The sequence below is a fragment of the Meriones unguiculatus genome, chromosome 7 (genome assembly GCF_030254825.1).
Source record: "Meriones unguiculatus strain TT.TT164.6M chromosome 7, Bangor_MerUng_6.1, whole genome shotgun sequence".
NCBI lineage: Eukaryota > Metazoa > Chordata > Mammalia > Rodentia > Muridae > Meriones > Meriones unguiculatus.
In genome coordinates, this window is record NC_083355.1 from 76,630,708 (window position 1) to 76,655,255 (window position 24,548).

The 24,548-nt window shown below is 38.5% G+C and overlaps 1 protein-coding gene across 2 annotated transcripts in view; it reads right to left on the reverse strand.

Annotated features, from left to right (window-relative positions):
* Nemf (nuclear export mediator factor) overlaps positions 1-24,548 on the reverse strand; it is a 50,345-nt gene that overhangs the window by 1,227 nt on the left and 24,570 nt on the right. For both annotated transcript variants that reach the window (XM_021650928.2, XM_060387571.1), the window contains 13 exons: positions 19,167-19,270; positions 17,957-18,019; positions 14,642-14,754; positions 11,777-11,834; positions 11,274-11,332; positions 11,078-11,198; positions 9,279-9,549; positions 7,120-7,162; positions 6,942-6,991; positions 4,444-4,591; positions 3,652-3,729; positions 3,108-3,305; positions 1,515-1,547 (listed from right to left, as the gene is read on the reverse strand). In XM_021650928.2, coding sequence (XP_021506603.1) covers positions 1,515-1,547; positions 3,108-3,305; positions 3,652-3,729; positions 4,444-4,591; positions 6,942-6,991; positions 7,120-7,162; positions 9,279-9,549; positions 11,078-11,198; positions 11,274-11,332; positions 11,777-11,834; positions 14,642-14,754; positions 17,957-18,019; positions 19,167-19,270 — 1,339 coding nt within the window. The remainder of the gene's footprint in view (positions 1-1,514; positions 1,548-3,107; positions 3,306-3,651; positions 3,730-4,443; positions 4,592-6,941; positions 6,992-7,119; positions 7,163-9,278; positions 9,550-11,077; positions 11,199-11,273; positions 11,333-11,776; positions 11,835-14,641; positions 14,755-17,956; positions 18,020-19,166; positions 19,271-24,548) is intronic.

Sequence of the window (24,548 nt, forward strand, 5' to 3'; positions counted from 1 at the left end):
ATAAAGGCAAAGGCAAGAGCTAAAACATAACAAAATTATCTGAGTATATAGCCTTTTCTAACAGATAATCTGACAGCAGTGCCCAAACTCCCAACTGTTCCAAAGAAATGAATAATGTTTCAATATATATTTACAACTCACAACAATGGGAACAGTTCTCAAAGTAGCATTTAATTACTTTTAGAGGGGGACAAGACAAGCTGGCCTTGCAATTAAGCTGCAGGAAAACTATCGCAGATTAAAATTACACACACAACTATAAGGAGTTGAAGTCCATTGCAAAGATACAGGGTTTACATATACCTGGGTTAAAGCAGTGGTTTTTATTTTTGGGGTGTGAAAGCCTCTGCTAACCTCCAATTATTTAACAGCCTCTTACTGAACCTAGAGCTCAGACTGGGCAGGCCCAGTTGGTCAACAAGCTCCAGAGAGCCTCTTGTTTCCACTTCCTTTATGCCAGGATTATAGGTACATGCTGCCTTGCCTGTTTTTTTTTTTTTTTTTTTTTTTTTATGTGGGTCCTGGGGATTGAGTTCAAGTCCTCATGCATGCATGCGTGGCAAGCACTTTACAGACTGAGCTATCTTCCTGAGACAAAATAAGAGTCTCATTATGTAGCTTTTGCTGTCCTGGAACTGACTCTAGACCAGGCAGGCATCAGATAACACCTGCCTCTGCCTCCTGTGTTCTAGGGTTATATGTGTGTACTACCACACTTGGGCTTCACCAAGGATTTGACAGCCCTTATAGGAGACTGAACAATATTTAGACACGATTTTGGCTTTCAGAATGAAGGGGTGGCATCTAATAGTCAAGAAAATTGCAGCCAATTTATAACACGGGAGATAGGCCTGGCAACAAAGGATCATCCTTCCAAACTGTTAACAGTGCCAAAAGGTGACAAAGTCTAGGCTACCTCTCCTATTTGCCTTTTTTTTTTAGTTGTGTGTGTGAGAGAATGAACTACATGTGTGTGTGTGCGTGCCAGAAGTGGCCCCACATAGAGGGCAGGAGTACTCTTAACTGCTGAGCCATCTCTTAGGGAGAATTTTAGAACTCAGACTAGTTCTGATTTGTAGGTTATCTACAGGGGCAAAATGCTTGATGACAATTTTTTAAGTAATTTTCAGATTCTCAAGTGTCCTAATGGTGATTATTATCCCCATAATAATTGGAATATTAAGGCACAAAGGAAGGGGAACGATAAAGTATATATTTAGGCTAGGTTGGCCTCCCAGCTCCAAGGAAACAAAGGGAGACATCATCTGAGTTCAAGGCATTTCAAGAACATGCAAACAAGTTTGAGGCTGGCCAGGGCTACCTCCTGAGCCCACCAAAATAACAGAAACAAAAGAATATTTTGAGATCTGCAGAGTTCTATCTAGCATAGATGATCCCTCAAGCCCAGTTAGTGGCCGCCGCACCTGCAGTTGTCTTTTCAGTTGTGAGTAGTATCAAGATATTCTGGTCGCAGATTACAATGAAATTAATAAAAACCACAACTCAGATCATACCTCATTTCCCTGCTGATCCAGATCGTGTTCTTCCTAGTCCCAAACACAAAAATTAAAGTCAGCTATGAAATTCTGTACCAATAAGCCACAAGCAGAAAGTAACTGATAAACAAGGCTGTTGTATAACGCATCAAAACTGAAGAATACAACTTGGATCCTCTAAGACTGTAACGTGGCATTTGAAGCCGGGTCTTCATCTGATAGGCTCCCTTTAATCTCTTATAAATTATAGATACGACTTCCCTTCCTAAAAGCACCACTTCACACTAGGTTAGACCATAATCCATAATCATGAAAGATGAGTAATAATTCCTCTTAGGAGTTTTTCCCTCTCCTTGACCTGCTGGCCTTAAACTTGCACTCCTGCTCTAGCCCTCGAAATACTGGAATTCTAGATATATGCTAAAATAGATATTGTTGAGCATAAAGTTTATAGATAAAACTGCAGATATGGCAATGGTATAATATAAAAACTTTAGAACCAAAATGAAGTTTAAAACCATTAACAACAGTGTTTGGAAAAGGGGGAAAACAGTGACAAAAAGTCCCTGCAAACATCTCATTGAACTAAACATGTAATTATAACTGAACTAAAAACAATGCAAAAACAATAGTTGATTGCGACGGTATTGTAGTGATTATCCCACCTGTCACCTGCAGCCTGTAATTTACACAAATTTATTTTTAAAAGCTCACTATTTCAATATTTATTCATGCATCAAGATGGACTTAACTGTGGCCTTTAAACGATTTATTTGATAAAGCAATTAAATAACTACCTTAGCTAAAAAAAAAAAATGTTAAGTTCTTATTGCCTCTCTAACAGACCTGATAAGTTATTTTTAATATTACATAACAATAAAGTTTGAGTCCTATAGAAAAGCTTACAGAAGTACTTTATTCTCTGCTCAAGAAAGCCCTTAGTTAAACTTGAGTTCCATAGGAATCATGTAGGGCTGGAGACATGGCTCAGTGGTGAAGAGCACTGTCTGCTCTTCCAAAGGTCCTGAGTTCAATATCCAGCAACCACACGGTGGCTCACAACCATCTATAAAGTGAACTGATTCCCGTCCCTGCTCTGGCATGCAGGTGTACATGCAGTAGAGCACTCAGACATATAAAAGAAATAAATCTTAAAAAAAAAAAAAATAGATAGGAATCATGTAAAACCTCTTCCATAAAACTGTTGGTTTGTGTGTGCTATGTGCCATATACTTGTGTCCATGTACCTGTAGAGGTCAGAGGGCAACTGTGGATGTCATCTTCAGGAACGCCATCCAATTTAAGAAAGACCTTTCACTGGCCTGGAGCTTGCTGAATGGGTTCTGTTCCCTGGCCAGCAGGCCTCCCCAGTGCTGGGATCATAAGCACAAAAATTACACCCAGTTCTGGCGCTAGGGCTCAGGCTCTCTAGGAGCACTTTACAGAAAGCCATCCCTTTAGCCTCAAACTAATTTTCCAAAGGCTTCTAATAACTATCGCTACCCATTTTTATGAAACTAATAGTAGTCTTTGTTTCTAAGATGAAAACTGCCTTTCTTGGACTAGTCTTGTCCGTCCCTGGCTCTGGTTACCCCACTTGGGAAGGCTTACCTTGTCATCATGTGGATCATCTACAGCTAAGTCTTGTAAGTCATGAGTTAAAACCTGAAGCGACGGAGTTTCCTTCTTAACGACGTCTAAAACCCTCGGTCCACCTCTGGGTTTCTGTGGCTGTTTTTTCACAGGTTCATCTTTTGTTTTTCCCTTCTTTCCTTTCTTCCCCTTTTCTTCTTTGTTTGAACCTGCAGACTTTCAATTCATCAAGGGGAAAAATTAATATAATTATTAGTACTAAGTCTTTAAACAGTTTTATTTTAATGTTCTGAATCTAAGCTTTTGCTTTCCTTACATTTGTGTATATGTTTATGAGCATAGATGTGCACATGCCACAGCATGCCTGTGGGCTTAAGAGGACACAGAGGAGTTAGTTTTCTCCTCTGAACATGTGGGCTCTAGGAACTGAATTCGGGTTGCCAGGCTTGGTGAAATTGCCTTTACCCACTAAGCCGTCTTACTGGCCCAAATCCTGCTAAGGTTTTGAATGTTTCTCATAGCCTAGAAGCCACTGAAAAGCAAGAGAAATGATTTTACTTACTGCCAGCAATTTCATAATAAGTTCTCGATCTTCTTCATCCTGGTCTTTGTATTTTTCCTTCATTTTTTTCATTTTACTCTGAAATCAGAAGATTAAAAAAAAAATCAGTAGTAAAGAGTATTTTTAAATGTCTCTTTTGTTCTAATAAATATGCTTCTGAACAAGGCACCAAGTACTATAAAGAACAGTAGGGAGGGCAAGAAGATGAATATACCATAGCCCTCATCCTCAAGGAACAGACACCATAATGGTACAGAAGACACAAATACAAGTAAGGCTAAAATAACTTTTTTTTTTTTTTAAGTGGCTTTAAATAAAAGTCTGGCCCACTTGTCCTTTCCTCAGTCCGTGAGCCTCCCTTCTTAGGCCCCTGTGCAAGAATGATGAAACAGGTACAGTGAATTCCAGAGTATGTATATATATATATATATATATATATGTATATATATATATATATATATATATATATGTGTGTGTGTGTGTGTGTGTATGTGTGTGTGTGTGTGTTTTGCCTGCATGTATATCTGTGCACCACTTAAATGGCTGGTGCTCCACAGAGGCCAAAAAAGCATGTTGGATTTCCTGAACTGGAGTGATAGTTGTTAGCTTCCATGTAAGTTTTGGAACTGAATCTGGGTCCTCTGGAAGAGCAAACAGCCCCTTCCTTTTTTACTTTTAAACTTTATACAAAACCAAGAGGAACCCCACAGCTTCACTTATGAGCTTCACTTATGAGTTCTCTACTGAACTAACAGATCATTTAGAAGTTTTTGTTGGTTTTTTTGTTTTTACCTTTTGTCCTCTTTTCATTGGCTGTCCAGCTGCAACATTTTTGCTTGTGTTCTGGTAAGCTTCAGTATGCACAGTACTTTCTTTGTCCTTTTCTTCTACCATTTCTAAATCCCCTGAGTCACTTGGAAGCTTTTTCTTTTTCATTTCTCTAAATATAAACCAAGCAGAAATATCAAATTTTAGGAATGTCAAATGTCCTAAAAAAATGTGTAAAAGGAAAGGGCATCATGTTCATTGTATGATCGCCTCTACTTACCCTGACAATCCCAGGGCACTGTATAGAAAGAGGCTCCAACGATCATGAAAGGAAAGATCTGAAAATCTTTCAAAGATGTACATTCTGCCATCCAACCCAAATAAACCTTTGTTTATCCTTCCTCAACTCTACACTCATGTATCCAACTAACAACCGTGATGTGCAGATCCTGAGACTTGTAGTACTCTATCAGCATGGCTTTGCCAGATCTTAGGCATTCAATACAGTTGTTGGTTGTTGGTGGAGAAAATAAGTGCACCCAAACACAAGCACATTAAGAAAAAAGGGTACATCCTGCTGCTTCAGCATCTTCTATCCCAATGCCACTGTCTTAGTCCAGGCCTTCACTGCCTCTAGGACTTCCTCTGTATTCCTTAGACTCTGCCCTTCCCAGATTTCTGTATTTATCTCCTCTGTTTCCTTAGCTATGTCATAGTCCCAATCATAAATTTCCAAATATTCTCTTGTAAAATAAATATCACTTGTAAAATAAAGCTCTGAGTCCTTAGTTGTTCTAATTTTACCTTCTATACATTTGACTTTAAAACAAACTTTCCTTTTCTTTCACCTCAAGTCTATTTATCATTTCTCCAAAGTATCATACACACATTTTACTTTCAAACCTTTCTCTCTTTAATTTCATGTTAATTCTCCTTGGTGTCTCTCTTTTACCCCCATGTGCCTATCTGCTAGAGTATCTAAGGCACATTCCTTGTGTGCATCGTACGCAGAGCCCAGAGGGCAATGTTTATGTTCCGCTCCATCAAACTCTACCTTATTCCCCGAAACAGGATCTCCCCTGGATAGGGAGCTCACCCTGTCTTCTTGGTTTCTGATTAGGCTAGCTGGCCAGCAAGACCCAAGAATTCTGTATTTTCCTCCTAGTTGTGAGACTACAAGTCCTCATTGCTGTGCTCAGCTTTATACATATGTACTGAGAATTTGAACTCAGGTCTAAATGCTTACATACAAATACTTTAACTTACCTGAGCCATTTCCCCAGTCCATAGGTTTTTGTTTTATACAAAATTTTCCTAATTTCATGAATTTCTATTATTATTAATATCTTAGAATTAAATAGGGAGAAAAGGGAAGGGCAAAAGAGGGTGGAAGGGCCAAGGGAGATAAGATCAAAGGGGGTCTGGAGAGATGGTTCCATGGTTAAGAGCACTGGCTACTCTTCCAGAGGACTTGTGTTTAATTTCCAGCACTCAGATGGCAGCTCACAACTGTCTTTAACTCCAGTCTTAGAGGATCTGGCACCTTCACACAAACACCAATGTCGGTAAAATAAGTTTTTTTGTTTTTTTTTTAAAGATACAGTACAGTATAAGAATGTGTGGAAATATCACAGTGAAATTATTAATTTGTATATCTACTATAAATGAATAACTGAAAAACTTAAAAACCAGTGTTATATTGATCCTTTAATTATCATTTGTAGGAATAGAGTGATGGCTCAGAGGTAAAGAACACAGCTGCTCTTCCAGAAGATCCAAATTCAATTCCCAGCACCCATACAGTGGCTCAGAACCATGTCTAACTCTAGTTCCAGAAAAGTTGATACCTTCTTCTGGCCTCTGAGGGCATCAAGCACAAATGTGGTATATATGTAGACATTCAGGCAGGACAACTTACATACATAAAATAAATCTTTAAAAAAAAGTTTTAAAATAATAAAGTGCTTTATAGTCATACTGTCCTACAATCACTATACATACATAATAAAAGGTCTGTCTTTTTTTTTAAAGGTCTGTCTTACCATTTCTCTATTTCACCTACCTCAGATGAGTTTAAATACAAAAACATATTAGATTTGGACATAAAGAGTCCTGGTGATAGCCCAGGTGGTGCTGTCTTTATTGAGTTCTAGTCTAGTCTGGTCTATAAAGCACATTCCAGGACAGCCAGGGCTGTCACAGAAAAACCATGTCTCAAAAAACGAAAAAATAAAACCTAAACAACAACAACAAAAAAGAATCTTGGTGATTGAAGGAGTATTCAAAATAGTCAATTATGTGTTGGCTAAGTTATTTTAAAGATTAAATTTATTATTTATTATTCTGTGTTTATGTGTGAATGCAGGTCAGAGGACAACTGTGAGGAGCCAGTTCTCTCCTGCGGAGGGATCTGGGGAGTGCACGAAGGTCGCCAGGCTCCTACAGTGTTTCCACCCATGGAGTCATCTCATCAGCCAGTGTCAACTTCTAAAATGTGACTCGGTTATAAATAACATTTTTACCTTCTTTCCTTGGCTGACAAATGTCTTCGGCCTTGTGATTTACTGTTACTCTATTAAAACAAAAAGAAGAAACTGTGAGACCACTACCATTATTTTTTTCAAAAATAAGTTTCAAAAGAAAATTATTCATAAAAACACATTTTTTTTTTTAAAAAACATAACTTCAAAAATAGCTTACTGAATTCAAAGCTTCTTCTCTTGGAGCCAATTTCTGCAGAGGCCTATGAAAACAAAACAATTTATGAGCCTATGAAAGCCACTCAGTCACAAAGTCCTAACACACACTCCATCTTCTTATTTTCTTTTAAAGATTTCATTTGTCTATCTATTTATTTATACAGTATTCTGCTTGCATGTGAGCCTGCAGGCCAGAAGAGGGCACCAGATCTAACTACAGATGGTTATCAGCATCCATGCAGTTACTGGGACTCGAACTCAGGACCTTTGGAAGAACAGTCACTGCTCTTAACCTCTCCAGCCCATCTTGTTACTTATAATCCTACAAATCTTCAAATTTGGCAAAATACAACCAAATCATCTTCCCACACGTTTGTATACATTCGGCATGTGACCCGTGTCAGTCTTTTTCTTTTGCAGACAAACTGTCCTTGACCTCCTGTGTAGCCTGGATTCAGCACAGAGCTGAATCCTCTGTGCTAGCTCCTGCCAGTCACCGTGCACTACAGTCTCCACCATAACCCTGTGCAGGGGACACACATTTTCAAGGATAGAAATCAAAGCATAAACACAGTCGACTGCCCAAGGAGACACCCAAAGACTTAACTTTGGTCTGAGTGACTTCGAAGACATGTTTTAGAGCTCTAACAATAATGCATAAGCCAATCAACCAACCAACCAACCAACCAACAAAAACCCATCATCCATTGTGGTGGTGCACACCTTTAATCCCAGTACTTCAGAGGTAAGGGAAAGGGGATCCTGTGAGTTTGAGGCCAGCATGGTCTACACATCAAGTTCCAGAGACACACAGAGAAACCTTGTCTCAAATAACAAAACAAACTAGGAACAATGGACTATTCACTTGGTGATAAGTCAATGGAGACCAAAATGCCAATTCTTTGTTCAGGATTTATTTATTTATTATTTATACAGTATTCTGCCTGCATGTGTGCCTGCATGCTGGAAGAGGGCACCAGATCTCATTATAGATAGTTATGAACCACCATGTGGTTACTGAGAATTGAACTCAGGATCTTTTGGAAGAAGAGCCAATGATCTTAACCTGTGAACCATCTCTCCAGCCCCCCAATTCTTTGTTTAAAATGAGACTGAATTTGTTGTTAAAACTTTTGTTTAACATTGATTATCTTTTTCTTTCTTTTTTTTTTTGTATGTGTGTGTGTGTTTGTGTATGTGTGTAAGACAATGTTTCTCTTGTGTAGCCTTGGCTGTCCTGGAACTCCCTCTGTAGATCAGACTGGCTCCAGTGGGATCAAAGGTGTGCGCCACTAAGCCTTGCTTTAAGATTGATATTTAATTAATGTATATGTGGGTCAGTGCACTTGAGTAGAGGTAGGCCAGAAGGCAGCACTGGTTTCCTGGAGCTGGAGTTACAAGCAGTTTTGAGTGGGCCATGAGTGCTGCAAACTCACGCACGCTACAAAGACAATATGCTTTCTTTTGAGCCACCTCCTCAACCTCATAGCAGTACTTTCAAATAAAGTGTGTTTTAGGAGAATTTTTTTCCCATTATCTCCTGAGTTCCCTTGGTAAACTCGCACTGTAGTGTCTTTTTCCCCTTTCACATTCTGTGTCCTTTTGCACACGCTATCTCCACCCCACGCTTCTTCATTGTCTGTTTTTAACCCCTCCTGGTCTCCTTTCTAGAGGTCAGCTTTACTCCATACCCATTTCTATGTAGAGGCTAGGATCATACAGGAGAGAATGTGGTTTTTGTTTTTCTAAGTTTGGATAACTCTGCTTCATAGTTTATTTTCCAGGTCCATCACCATTTTCTTGAAACCTCCTAATTTGCTTCTGCAATGCTGGGGTTTAAACCCAGACTTGTCAGCATGCAAAACAAACATGCTATCACTGAGCCACATCCCCAGAGCCTGTAGTTTCTAGTCTGACCTACTTTTGGCTACTTGATGTACTTTTTTCCTTTGGTCCTGGACATTTTTAGCAGAAGATCAATCAATGTTGAAATAGTAACAACAGAAAGGAAGGTGAAAGTACCTGAATAACACTGAGCAGTGCAACATGAAGAGTTGAGTGAAAGTAGTGAAATCAACCTTACTATTACTGTTTTATAAGGATTGCCTCAACATCATTTCCAGTCTATAAAGTAAAACTAAAACTTCTTTTTAAAGTTACCTTTGGGACTGAAGATGGGACAAGTCAATTGTAGTATCGGGATAATCAAGGGTGTCTTCCTTCTCATCCTTCATTTCGCCAATGGGCTCTTGATCTTTTGTAACTGCTTTGTCTTCTCCATCTTCAGAGCTTTCTTCCTGTATTAATTCCTCATTTAGTTCATCTTTCCCACTGTGAACGGCAATGTCTTCTTGGTCAGCCTGAGTCATGGGTTCTTCTACAGGAGTTTCATGCAATTCCTCTTTATCTTCTTCACTGCTGTCACCCCCTTCTGTAAGATTCCCATAAGGAAAGTCAGTATGCAATTCCCAATGGGGCTATGTAATTCCATCGATTCCTAGTTTCCCCAAAGGTTCATCAGAAAACTTTCTGAGCATTTCCACAACTATCTATTCTGACAAAGGATAGCTGTTACATGATCTCTGGGATCATTTTTACCACAAAGGTTTTTTTGGACATTGCAAATACTTCTGTAACAAATCTAAGGTGTCTGTCACAACTACTTCCAAAAGGCAAAACAATAAAAAAGTTGTATAAATTCTTCAGCTTTATTAATTTATAAATGAAAACCAGTATATCTTATATAACTAGCTTCACAATCAGGTAAAAGAAATACTAATATTAGTAACTAGGTCCAGCTGCTATCTTTCCAGGGCTGTCATGAAATTAAATGACAAATTATTGAGTATGTGTATGTATATGTGTGTATCACTTTATGAAGGGAACATGGTATGCATCAATCCATATTATCTAACACTGTAGCTTTAAATTAAGCAATGCAATATGACTCCAAATACCCTTTCTTTAGGTTCCTTAAGTAGGAAGGGAAATTTATTCTGGCAATCACAGTATTTCTCTACTTAAAGCACATATATTACAAAACTCAACCAAAACTGGGCAAACTGGCTTTTACTTGTAATATCCACAATAAAAAACATCAGGATGACGGTCAAAAGCCTGGACTGAACCAAAAGTCTCATGTGAAAAACTATACTTCATATAAATTTATCTTCCTATCACTTCTAACTCCTAAACCTAAAGGGAAATGTTAATTCATATGTACCCAAGTTTATAGGTTAAATATATTTACAAGATATCCATTAAATGCTCAAATTTTACCAAAAGTGTTTTGGTTATGAATTTAACTATTTTTAATTCATTAGAATTTTTTTTCAATTCCTAGTATAAAAAAAGAGCATATTTAGCATTTCCAGAAACAAAATTCAGTAAAATTGATAGTACTTTGGGCTATTTAAAAAAATCTGGTTATCATAGAAGAGCCACAATTAACTTAAGATATAGAAATAAAACTAGAGCATGAAAATCAAAGCCATGACTAGATATGATGGTGAATTTTTATAATACCATCACTTGGGAGACAAAGACAGAAGACTGATGCAAGTTCAATGCCAACCTGATCCATATGACAAGTTCCAGGCAAGCCAGAGCTACAGAGTGGTATCTTGCCTCAAGAGAAAAATGAAGTCACAAGCCTAGCTGGGAATATAAAGATTTAGCAATTGCCTTCCATGCACAGGATATGAGCTAGATCTGTAGACACCACACAGGGGGAAATTAACAACACACCGGGCTTGGTGGGATGCACTTGTAATCCCACAGTGATGGTGAGGAGATAGGCTCCGCTGCTTAGCCGGCCTGGCCAATTAGCAAGCTCCAGACCAGTAAAAAATCCAGTCTCCAGAGAAAAGTGGACAGTGCCTGACAAACAGCCAATGTCGTTCTCTGGCTTCCACACACATGTGCCCAACAAGCACACACATACATCACATGTCAACTACCTAGTTGTTCCATTTCTTCTGACATGAGTTCACTTGTGCAACTTGTCAGTGTTTCCATGTCTTCATCCTGCACTCTGACTTTTCGTTCACCTCGATGTCTCCAGACACAGGACTCATCTACCTAGAGAAAGAGCCCTTCCTCACTGTTGGAACTTTAGGAAGTTATAAATGTAAGCCTAAAGAAAGTAAAGAGTACCTTAAAAAGGAAGCTAAAACCCATCATTAAATATGAAGGAGGAAGGAAATTCTTTTTTCCTAAAAAAGATAATACACATTAATATTATAAAACTTTTTTTCTCCAGTTTTTGGTCTGAAAATATGCCATACCTATGTTGATATACATTTTACCTTGTACTGTAACATGAACATTCACAAAATTTAGTATTATATATAGGAATAATTATCAAGAAAAAGTATGAATGCTTGCTCCCATCTTTTGAATTTTTCAGAACCATAAGATCTATTTATTAAAAAAATTTAAGCTATAATTCTTTTAACTGAACTTTGTGAAATACATTCTCATAACGCATGATGGCATGACAAATGCCTAATTTGCCATGTGAAGACAAAAATTCCCTTATTTCATAATAAAATTTGTATGTGCAATTATAACAAACCACTTCTACTCTATAAATATCTATAAAATGGCTCTTGCCTCCATAATCCAAGTAAGGAGTATTTGTCATGTTAAACTGTTACCTCTAATCATGAAGCTTCCTGTGGTCAAATATTCTCCTGTTGGTGCTGTTTTAGACACCTGAGGAACACAATAATGCATTATATATTATATTCTTATCTAAAGAAAAAAAAACTGAGACAGGCTCTCAGGGATTATGGGGTGGCCTTGAACTTGCTATGTAACTGAGGAAGACCTTGAACTTCTTTCTAATCCCTCCACCTCCTGAGTACCAGGATTACAACTGTGCCCTACCAAACCTTCTTTAAATGGCTCTGGGCTTTTTATACCAGGAAGATGCTCTTTCAAAAATAGATATTTTTTTCTACTCAAGAGGAAGAAATAACCATATTCAAGCCAGCACCTCTAAGTCCTGAAAACTTTATAATTTAGCAAAACTTCTCAACACTCAAGAGGCAGATATTCTTTCCAACAACAGATATACTTACACAAAAGATCTACTACTCCAATAAAATGCCACAGACTAGATTAGAACTAGCTTTTTCTTCCAGCATAGGATATAATTAGAAAACAAGTTTAATAAGTTTACTGCAAAATAAAATTATTAGTCACAAACACACACATACATGTTTTGTTTTTCGAGACAGGGTTTCTCTGTGTAGCCTTGGCTGTCCTAGACTCACTTTGTAGACCAGGCTGGCCTCGAATTCACACAGATCCGGCTGCCTCTGTCTCCCTGAGTGCTGAGATTACAGGTAAGTGTCACTGTGCCTAGCTCTGAGATCCTTTTTCTTGCCCCCCCCAAGATTTATTTATTTATTTTATGTATATGAGTGCTCTATCTGCATGTACACCTGCATGCCAGATCCCAGTATAGGTTGTTGTGAGCTACCACGTGGTTGCTAGGAACTGAACTCAGGACCTCTGGAAGAGCAGAGGTCTTAACTGTTGAGCCATCTCTCCAGCCCTAGGATTCTTTTTTTATAGTAAAACAGCTTTCCTTTTCCTTAAAAATACTTTCAAAGATTTCTTTTATTATTATTATTTTCAGAGATAGTTACTCTGTGTAGTCCTGGCTGTCCTGGAACTCACTCTGTAGACCAGGATGGCCTTAAACTCAGAGATCTTCCTGCCTCTGCTTCCAAGTGCTAAACTAAAGGTGTCTGGCCCCACCGCTCTGCTCTGATCTTAAACAATGTCTATGTAGGCGTGTTTGTGTGTGAGTATGTGCATGTGCCTGCTTGAGTTAAGAACGGGGTGGTGGATCCCCTGGAGCTGGAGTTACAGGTAGCTGTGAGCTGCCCAATGTAGATGCTAGGAATCGAACTTAGGCTCTCTGGAAAAGTAGTCCACAGTCTTAACAGCTGAACCTTCTTTCCAGCCCCCACATCTTAGTAATTTAGTGTGGGGCGCATGCACACGCACTGTGGAGATCAGAGAACAGCTTGCAAGAAGTTGGTTCTTCCCTTCTACCGTGTGGATCCCAAGGACTGAGCTCATTTACTGACTGAGCCACCTCCCCAGCTGCTAAAACAGCTTTTCCTAGGAAACAAAGATGACAGCATTTTTTAAAGAATAGTTTGGAAGTAAAGGAGCTTATTCCAAAACTTATATACATTTGTAAATCCTCTAAATTTGAATGTATCTTTTTAGTTAGAAACAGTCCCTTCAATTAATGGTAGAGGTATAAAATATTATCCCTCGGAGGCTGGAGAAATGGCTCAGAGGTTAAGAGCACTGGCTGCTCTTCCAGAGGTCCTGAGTTCAATTCCCAGCACCCACATGGTGGCTCACAGCCACCTATACTGTCATATACACAGGTATCTATGCAGATAGAGCACTCGTACTTTAAATAAATATAATTTAAAATATTATCCCTCAAGTAGATAATTTCCTAAAACCCATCACAGAAGAGCCAGTAATATAAAATGAAATAAATCTCAAGGATGATAATGAAATTGATTTTTTAACCTACCACATAATTTTTGATTCCTGTAGAATTAACATAGCAACTGTAATTAGTGCATCAACTACAATTCTTGAAAATGTGAATCTATTTGTAGTGGGAAGTAAAAAACAAAATGGATTAATATTAAACAGCACTAATAGCTAGGCTTGGTGGCTTAGGCTTAAAGTCCTAGCAACTTGGATGGCTAAAGCAAGGAGGACTGAGAGTTCAGCTCCTGAGTGGGATATAAAATGAGTTCAATGCCAGCTGTGGAAACTTAGATCTAATCACTAAAATAAAAGTAAAATAGAGGGCTAAGGGCACTTGCTCAATGCAATGTCTCTAAGTGCATCTCCACTACAACAAAAACAAAACAGCACACAAAAACAAAACAGCATTTAGATAAAGGAGAACAATTACTAAAACCAAGTGAATACATAAAACGCACGTTATGCCTCTTTTCTGGATAGGCAAAAGAGAATTCAGAAGATCCTAACCAAGATAAATAAAGTTCAACATTTCAGTCATTGCCAGACCATTCTCTACCAGTATAACTCCATGGGTCACTCTCTTGACTTAGCTCTTTATTCAAATCTTACTAATACCTGTTATTTTATTCAAATTCTATCCCATTGCATGCTTTAAACTTTTTCTTCTTAGCAGGCTATGATACACACACCTTTAATGCAAGTGTTCAGGAAACAAAGACAGGCAAATCTCTGACCAGCCTGGCCTACGAAGCAAGTTTCAGCCCAGCCAACGCTACATAGTGAGACAGACCCTGCCTCAGGAAAAAAAGAAAAGAAAAAAAAAATTGTTTTCCTCTTCACAGCACTGGCTACCTGGTATGCATGTATTTTTCTCTATTACTTAAACAAACTTTATCAAGGTAGGTATTTGCCTACCTTCTATATTCTAGCCATTTGTAGTGAGGTATAGCTCTTAAGAGATTAAGAAAAGGGACCACAGCCCTCATTACCTGATGATGGTACACCCACCAGGCACTAGTGATCACGCGTGCATCCCAAGCAGCACTGTAGCAAAGTGCCATTGTGCCTGCCTCAGTCAAAGTCCGCGGAGGGATGGGCTCTCCTACAACAGCAATGCTATGTTTCAATACCAAAGCACAGGGTTTCTACACACCAAGATGTCAAAGCTATACTTAGTACAACAGTTTCAATCATGTTCTACCTTAAATGTTTTTATCACATTTTGACTTCAAGATCCTACAGTATTAGGGACCAAATTTTTTTTTTAATTTATTTATTTGTTGAGTATTTGTGTGTGTTCTCATGCACACTGCTATAATTCCAAAAATTTTTATCACCTTCCTGCCCCTCCCCAAAGCAATGTTGTATTAGTAATACTTCTATACTTCCTTTCCAAACTTGCTATTTGCAATCACTAAGTTATTTTCTGATCCTATTTTGACAAGTTCAGATACATGAGATTATATGTAGCTTTTTGTTTAGCCTGGAATTTAAGAGCATCTCCTGGGATTATAGGTATAATCTGTCACATCTGGCAGATTATACCTATATATACATATTTTACTTTCCTTTACTATTTTACAGATTTTATTATAGTATTCTGTATCTTGGCAAGTGTGTTACTAATTTTATATTATGGATTAAAAACCAGGGTTTCATGCATGTCAGAAAAATAATGTAACACTGAGCTATAATACCTATTTCTCTCTTTCTTTGTAAAGATCATGTCTTATCCAGCCCGGGCAGGCTTCACACTTACTGTGTATCTGAGGATTACACTGAATTTCTGATCCTTTCACATCTGCTTTCTGGATGCTAGGACAATAGGCCTGCACCATTTATGTGGCACTGAAGATTAGCGCCTGTTAGACAAGCACTCTTCTAACTCAGCTATATCCCACACCCCTTATTTTATTCTTTTTAATGTTAATATTTCTGGTTTATCAACCTATTCATTGCTACTTGTGGTACTTTCAATAAGAGCACCTCCCCTCTCCCCCAATAAATCTCAGGCATTTGAATTCTTGTTTCTCAGTGAGTGGTTGCTTGGGAAGGATTTGGGGTATGTGCTTGTGTGTGACCTTTTTGAAGGAGGTGTATCAGTGGGGGTGGGCTTAAGGTTTCAAAAGCCTCCTGCCAGGCCCAATATAATCTCTCTGATTCCTGTTTGTACATCTGGATGTGAGCTCTCAGCTGCTGTACTAGCAACCTGCAAATTCCCCCCCGCCCCTGCAATTTGTGGCACATTTCACATGAAAAACTCTTAACTCTCTGGAAACATAGGCTTAGTTAAATTCTTTAATTTTAAAGTTGCTTTGGTTCTGGTATTTTGTAACAATAATAAAGAAGTAACTAAGACACAAGTATATATTAATACAATGTATTTCCTTTCCTTTCCTTTTTTTTTTTTTTTTTTGATACAGGGTCTAATGTAGCCTAGGCTGGTTATGAATAACCTGAAACACTGAGTCTCCTGACTCTAAGTCATAACTGCTGGAATTACAGGCCTGTGCCACCACACTTATTACAAATTGTTTATATATCTATTTTAGGTTACGTAGATACTGTTGCTTGCCGACTCTAAAATTCTGGTAATTTCCTTAGGTTTTTTAAAAAAATATAAGAGCAAGGGTGGGCCTTGTGGCAAACACCCTTAATCTCAGCATTTAGGAGGCAGGGGCAGGTGAATCTCTGAGAGCTAGAGGTTGGTATGGTCTGCATAGTGAGCTCCAGGCCAGCCAGAGACCCTGTCCAAAAACAAAACAAAACAAAACGAAACAAACAAAAATCAAAAGCAAACACATACACATATACCCTAGACAAATAACAATACATAAAAATACATAAATAAATGAAAGACCATAGTTTGGTTAAGAGAGTTTTACTTTACCAACTTGAGCATTTTGAATTTCACTTTATTGCTATCTTAGTTTGGGTTTCTATTTCTACTGCTGTGATAAAACACCATGAAAACAAAACAAAACAAAACAAAAACAGCTTGGGGAGGAAAGGGTTTATTTGGCATACATACCTAGTGTACTGAGGGAAGCCAAGTAAGGGACTCAAACTAGGTGGGAACCTGGACACATGAGCTGAAGCAGAGGCCATGGAGGGCTGCTTACTGGCTTGCTCATCGAGACTTACTTAGCCTTTCTTTCTTATAGCTCCACCAGCCACCAGCCCAGGGTATCCCTGCCTACAATGGGCTGGGCCCTCCCACATCAAATAATTTAAAGACCAAAGACTCACTATATAGTCTAGGCTGGCCTTAAATTTTAATATCCTCCTGCCTCCACCTGCAGAGTACTGAGATTACATCTGTGCATGACCACACCTAGCTTACCACATGGTTTTCTATATCAACTGAAGTCCTGGAATGAATCACATGGTGCATAATCCTTTTAATATGCTGCTAGATTTATATTTGACTGCTCATAACTTATCAAGGATTTCGGTGTCTACATTCTGGATGTTGCTGTTTTTCTAGTGATGTATTTATCTAATTTTAGTACTAGGAAATACTGACTGATAGAATGAATCAGGAAGTGTTCTTTATCTCCCAAATTTTGGAATCAATTTTGAAGCACTTACATTTAACTCACGGAGATCCACCTGCCTCTGCCTCTGTGCTGGGATTAAATGTGCGCTCCACCAACTGCCCCGCTGGAATTTTCTTTGTGAAGTGTTTCTGTTAGTTTACTGCCTACCTCAGTCTCTTTACTTGTTACGAATTACTTTCAATTTTCTATTTTTTCTATCATATGATGTCTGTAACATATGAATGTTCTCTGTACACTTGTTGGCAGTGTTCTAGAGATAATGTTAGGTTTAGTTATCAATGTGTTCAAGTCTTCTATTTCCTTGTTAGTCTAATGTTTAATTATTCTATTCATGTTCATTGCTGACACTTTAAAACATTACTGTATGTACCTGTGTCTACCCACTCCATCAGTGTCTGGTTTCTCTCCATGTATTTTAAGACACAACTGTTGGACACATGTTATGACTCTTGCATTCAGGCAATGTTCTTGTATCATTTCATCTTTCTTCATCTCATTTTTGTTGTCTACAGTACTAGAGGCTGAATAATAGTTCTTGTTTATCAGTTACATTAAAATCTTTTCAGGAGGCCAGTCCCCAGAGTGCAACTACATGTGACTCTATATCCAGGTGATTCCACACTTTCTTCTGGACTCAATGGGCACTGCATGGATCATATGTGAACATTCCCACAGACACACACACAAAACTAAAAATAAAATGTTAAAAAAAAAAGAAAATTCCAGATAATGGAAATATATTACCTGTTGGATTCTTAATTACACAGCTGGTAGCTCCATGAAGATCAGCATGCACATAAATGTCTCCTTAAATAAAGACAAATGTGAAATGAATCTTTAAGTCTTACTTCTTTTGTTTTGCTTTTTTTCTAAATTTTTACTTTAAAATTTTGTGTGCATAAATGTTCTGCCTGCATATAGTTGAACCACAGTGCCCACAGAAGTAAGAACAAAACATTAGATCTTCTGGAACTGTTGCTACAGATGGCTGTGAGCTACCATGTGATTGCTGGGCACTGAGCTCACATCAGATGCAACAGATGCAGTGTTCTTAACTGTTGAGCTCTCTCTCCAGCATGTGTCCTTTTTTTTTTTTTTAAGATTTATTTATTTTATTATGTATGCAATGTTCTGCCTACATGTACACCTGAACACCGGAAGAGGGCACCAGATCTCATTATAGGCGGTTGTGAGCCACCATGTGGTTGCTGGGAATTGAACTCATGACCTCTGGAAGAGCAAGCAGTGCTCTTAACCTCTGAGCCATCTCTCTAACCCCCTTTTTTGTTTTGGAAAGAGGGTCTCCTGATGCTGCGTAGGCTACTCCGGAATTTCCGGGACCGAGCGGTCTTCTTGACTTAGCCTCTCTGGCCACGGCAACTGCAGGCATGCACTACACGTCCAGCTTTCAGTCCTATTTGTAAGCTGAAAAAATGGTCACAAACTTTAACATTAAAACACTATAAATTAAAAAAAAAAAATTGGCCTGGACAGTGGTGGTACATGCCTTCAATCCCAGCACTCGGGCAGCAGAAGCAGGTGGCTTTCTGTAAGCTCAAACTAGCCTGGTCTACAGAGCGAGCTCCAGGACAGCCATGGCTACACAGAGAAACCCTGTCTTGAAAAAACCAAAAACCAAACCAACCAACCAAACAAACAAACCAAAAAAAAACACCCCAAAAATTTGATCCACCATGACTTGGAGAACTGGAAACTATATTTTGTAAATATATCAAGATCAAAAGTCCAACAACACAGATTAGCTCAGCAATACTTTTGCAATATCTATTTAACAAGAAGTGGCAAAGACTTTTTCAACAAAATGTAAACCATAAAGCATTAAATCTCTACTAATTAATTCTGTCAAACAAAAGTATAAGATGAAAATCAGTGCCTATTAGTTAAATAATTGATAAATCATTTAAGAGAAAACTTCATGGAATTTTAATCTTACCTGTTGTTAAGTATCTTTTCACGATAATCTCATTCTGTTGCTGATCTCGACCACCTATAATTAGGTAGTTCTCTGAACTGATGAACCACAGAAATTTCTCAAACCTATCAAATTGGAAAAAAACCAAAGTGAACATTTTTTCTGTACAGCAGCCTGAATAAATATAATTTGCAAAACAAAATATAACAAAACAGGAAGCTGTCCTGTCCGCATAGAATAAGATATCAACAATTTAATAGTACAATTACTATTCAGGACCATGCAAAAGTTTACTAAAAACCTGTAGTGTATTTTTACAACACTCTTAGAAGAAACCAAATTCTGACAGGCATAGTGGCACATGCCAGTAACTCAGAAGGCAGAGGTAAGGGAATCTCTATGAGTTCCAGGCAACCCAGTGACACAAAGAGACCCTTGTCTCTCTCAGGGGGAAGGGCAGGAGGGACAAAGACAGGGAAGAAGATCTCACTAAATTCTATAATCTCACTAGGTGGGACATATGTTCTGAGCACTTGGAAGATGAGGCAGGAGAGTCAAAACTCAAGGCCAGCCACAACTATATATCAATTTAAGGCTAGCCTAGGCTATTAGCCTATCTGAAAAACAACAACCCACAAACCAATGTTATCTTTTTTTCTCTCTCTCTGTATTTTTATTGTGAGACAGGGTTTCTGTGTGTATCCATGGCTGTCCTGGAACTCATTCTGTAGATCAGGCTGGCCTCAAACTCAGAGATCCAACTGCCTCTGTCTCCTGAAGGGGATTAAAGATGCGTGACACCACTGCCTGGCTCTATTCCTTCAAAAAAAATTTTAAAAACTGTATGTGTATGTGTATATTTGCATATGAATATGTACACAGGAAAGCATGTGCCCACAGAGTCTATAGGAAGGTGTTGAAACCCGTGTAACTGGGGTTGTAGAGCATTGTGAGCTGCTCGATGTGGGTGCCGAGAACTTCACTCCAGTCCTCTAGAACAACAGTAAGTAGCTCTTAATCACTCAGGCATTTCTCCAATCCCCAAATTATTTCTTTACAAAGGTAGCCTTCTTAAACTTAAGGATGGCATAACAATGAATTAATTCCATAAATCAAAAGTGAAAAATACCAAGTGCCTGAAGATTCAGCTTTCTTTCATCAAGATACCTAACAGGTTCTGGACCACTGATAACGCAAGAAATTATGCCAGGTTGGGTGGTATATACCTGCAATCCCAGAACTTGGGAGGGTAGGCCAAGAGAATCAAAGTTCAAGGCCTGCCTGGGCTACTCAGGGAGACCCTGTCTTATCATTCCCTCTGACAGCCCCCTCCCCTCCAAAAGAGTAACAATATAGCTTTTTTCAAAAGACAGAGTAACTGCAGTTCTCCTTAGTATATTGTCAGGATAGAAAGAATAATAGGATGGAGAGATGGCTCAGTGGTTAAGAGCACTTGCTGCTCTTCCAGAGAACCTGGGTTCATTCTCAGAATGAACATGGCCACCACAACCATATGCATATAATTCCAGTCCCATGGGATCTGATACCCTCTACTGGCCACAAGGAGAGCACAGATGTATATAACACTTATAAGACAAAATTAAGACTAAATAAGTTATAACAGTATATATTTATAAACCATTTAGAAAATGACCATATAGATAAAAAATAAAGATTTGCTTTATTAGATATAACAAAAATATCTTTTCTATGATTCAATCTATACTATTTAAAATAGATTTAAAATATGACATAAAAGCATCAAGCAAGCAATACTCTATTTTATTCCTCAAAATATAACAGGAAAAGACTTTATTTTCTGATTATTTATTTATTTGGTACTAGAGACAGAACTTGAGTTAATCTTGACTGCTTTGTTAACAAATGTCTAGGGACTTGGGCATGCTAGCCAAATACTCTACTACTGAGCAACATCCCTGCCCTTTTTTGTTTTGGAGACAGGGCCTCAACTAAGTAGCTCAGGTTAGCCATGAACTCATGATCATCCTGCCTTAACTTCATGAGTGCCAGGACTGTTTCTAGTATTTTTTGTTTGTATGTTTTTAGTATTACCAGAGATCCAACCCAGGGACTTGGCTGTGCCAGTCATTAGTACTTCAGCTACCGAATTACATCCTGTGCCTCTAATCTAATTTTGTTGTCACTGTTGTTGTTAGTGTTTTTGAGACTGTGTCTCTACATAGCTCTGGCTGCCCTGAACTCGCTATGATGACCAGCAAGCCTCAAACTCAAAGAGATATGTATGCCTGCCTCTGCCTCCTGAGTGCTGGCATTAAATCCCTAATCTGATTTTTGACTGGAGGTACATCAAAAACATTAAAGGTTTACAAAAGGCATGGTGCATCCCTTGAGCTTCTCATCACTAACAGGGAGGCTCTGGCTAGCCCCTCCATATAGCACTCCAGGTCATGCACAAAGCAGCTAGCACATTTACCCTAGCCATGTCATTTTTGCAGGCACAGTATACAATGTTCCGCACTTTTTTCTTTTTCACATAAAGTTATTTTCTTCCTTGCTGAGTGACTTTAATTCTTTAGTTCATTCCCCAAATGACAGAAAAGAGATTTGTAGAAAGACAAGGACAAGCATATAGAGATTAGGAGAGATAAAATATGTATTCTTTAATCAGCCTAGTAAAATAATATATGCCTTATGAGGAATACATAACTAAGAAGCTATGACAGGGGGCTGGAGAGATGGTTCAGTGGTTAAGAGCACTGTCTGCTCTTCCAAAGGTCATGAGTTCAATTCCCAGCAACCACATGGTGGCTTACCACCATCTACAATGTGAACTGATTCCCTCTTCTGGCAGGTGTAAATGCAGATAGAACACTCATTTACATAAAATAAATAAATCTTTAAAAAAGAAAAAAGAAGCTATGATAGTTAATCTAAATTGTAAACTTGAGTGAATTTGGAGCCACCAAAAAACACACCTCTGAGTGTACCCAAGAGGGTGTTTCCAGAAAGGTTGATGTAAAGAGGGAAGACCACCCCAAATATGAGTGGCACAAACCCACGGGTTGGGATTCTGCACCAATGAAAGGATGAAGTGGGCCCAACACCTGCCTTCATCTCTGCTTCCTGACTATGGTTACGATGGGAGCAGCTGCCTCCCTGCCCTGCCACCATGCCTTCCTTGCCATGACCCTTCTCCTGCAGGCAGGGATGCATCCTCAAACTATGAGCATAATAAACCCTTTCTTAAGTTGCTTTTTCCTGGTATTTTGTCATAACAAGAAAAGCAACTACACCAAAACCAGTAAATAGGCAGGAAAATTGCAAATTCATGGCCAGCCTGACCTACAAAGTAAGTTCTAGATCAGGCAAAGACAGACAGATATACAGAGAGACAAACTCACAGGCTCACTTTGTCTTTAAACAAACAAAGAAACCCAAAGACCAAAACAACAAAGAATTTGAATTTATAGTGGAACGCTTACTTCCCTACCTCACCCCCCAGAGATGGTTTCTCTTTGTAGCCCAAAATGGCCTTGAACTTGGTCACAGATCTGCAGTTGCCTTCCCCTGAGTGCTGGGATTAAAGGTATGGGTCGCCATGCCCGGCTTTTGAAACACTCTCCAATAAAGAAAATTTCAGGACTACTCCACTTTATAAGTAAATTCTATCCATATTAAAAGACAACTAAAAAAAGAACATTTCTAGCTTATTTATAAGGCAATATGATCTTGATATGACTCCCTGATAAGAACACTACTAAAAATGAAAATTTTAGGTCAATCTGACCAATAGAAATGTCAAATGTAATCAAACTAAGCAGAAAGAGAACGTAAACAAAAAATATAACAAAAACTTGATAAATAAAAACAAACAAGCAGTCAGATCAGATATAGGAAGTTGATTCTAAATGGCACTCAAACCCAGGAAAACAACTTTTTTTACAACATAAAACCCAGAAATGTCAATATAAATGAGATGTAGCAGAAACTTTTGAAAGCTGAGTCAAATGGATCATTGAGTTCAAGGCTAGTCTGGGACACACAGGGAAACCTTGCCTCAAAGCAAACAAAAAATGGCAACTTAAATAGCATTTTAAGATGGGGTTAAAAACAGGAGGATTGGCTGAAAGTTCTTTATCTTCTTTCTAGCTCTAAACATGACTGCAGTTCCCTTTCCTTACCCTAACAGAAGGCAAGGTAACATGTAACATATGTTAGACATAAATAAAAATAATAAAATAAAGGCCTAACACAATAGATACTATCACTCCCTATCATGTACTATTCCCACTGGGCTCCTTAGATTATGACAGCAAAGTCATAATTGTACAAACAGGACCAGACAGAAAAACAAACAAATAAAAAACCCTAAAGACAAAAGCTCCACGAAAGGCAGGTACCACAGATCATATCACAAGCCCAACCATCCAGAGAAAACAACTCACTAGCATTTTAATAGCATGCTTTGAAATATGAGTGAGAAATGAGGGGCACCAGGTACTCAGGAATCTCTCTACTATGAAAACTACTAGAAAAAAGGAGAGTAGGTAAGCAAGGTCATAAAGCAAAGTTAATTCTAAGTTATTATAGTTATGCAGGCTGAACAAATCTGTACATCTAATGTACAACATGAGGACTGTAATTAATAATTGGAATTGTAAAGCAGGTGTGAATGTACTTGCTTTAATCCTAGCACCTGGGAGGCAGAGGTAGGTGGATCTCTGGGAGTTCTAGGCAAGCCAAGGCTGCACAGTGAGGCCCAGTCAAGAGAGAGCACAGAAAAGGAGAGAAAAAAAAGAGTTAACTCACTGTACATTGGAGGCTCACTCAGAGTAAAGCTCAGGTGCTATTATCATTACCAGCAACAAAATGAGCATTCATGGGACATAACAAATACAATTCTGGTCTTTAAATCTTCTCCAAAATTACGTTTATATATTTAGTGTGTGTGTCTGTGTGTACGTGTACGATCAGATGTGAGTGAAGGTCAGGGGACAGCTTGTAGGAGTTAGGTCACCTTGTACCATGTGTATAAGAGCTCCTTTAGCATAAATGCTCATTATCAGGCTTGGCAGCACTTCTACCGTCCACTGAGCCATCTCACCAGCCCTTGTGCTTTGAGCCAGGATCTTGATCTGAAGTCTTGGCTGGCCTGGCATTTGTTCTATAGTTGAGGTCGCTTCATGAACTCATGGCAAATTATCTCCTGCCTCAGTTTCCCAAATGCTAGGGTTGTAGACATGCAGCACCATACCTAACCTATGGTGGATATTTGCTTGGCTGTGGTAATCAAATAAAAATGTCATGTTGTATACTTTAAAATATAAAACAATAAAATTTAACAACTTGGAGAAGAAGTTGATAGGGACCAAAAAAAAAGTTAGTACAGGGTTCAGGATTGATTCCTAGCATCCTAGCATT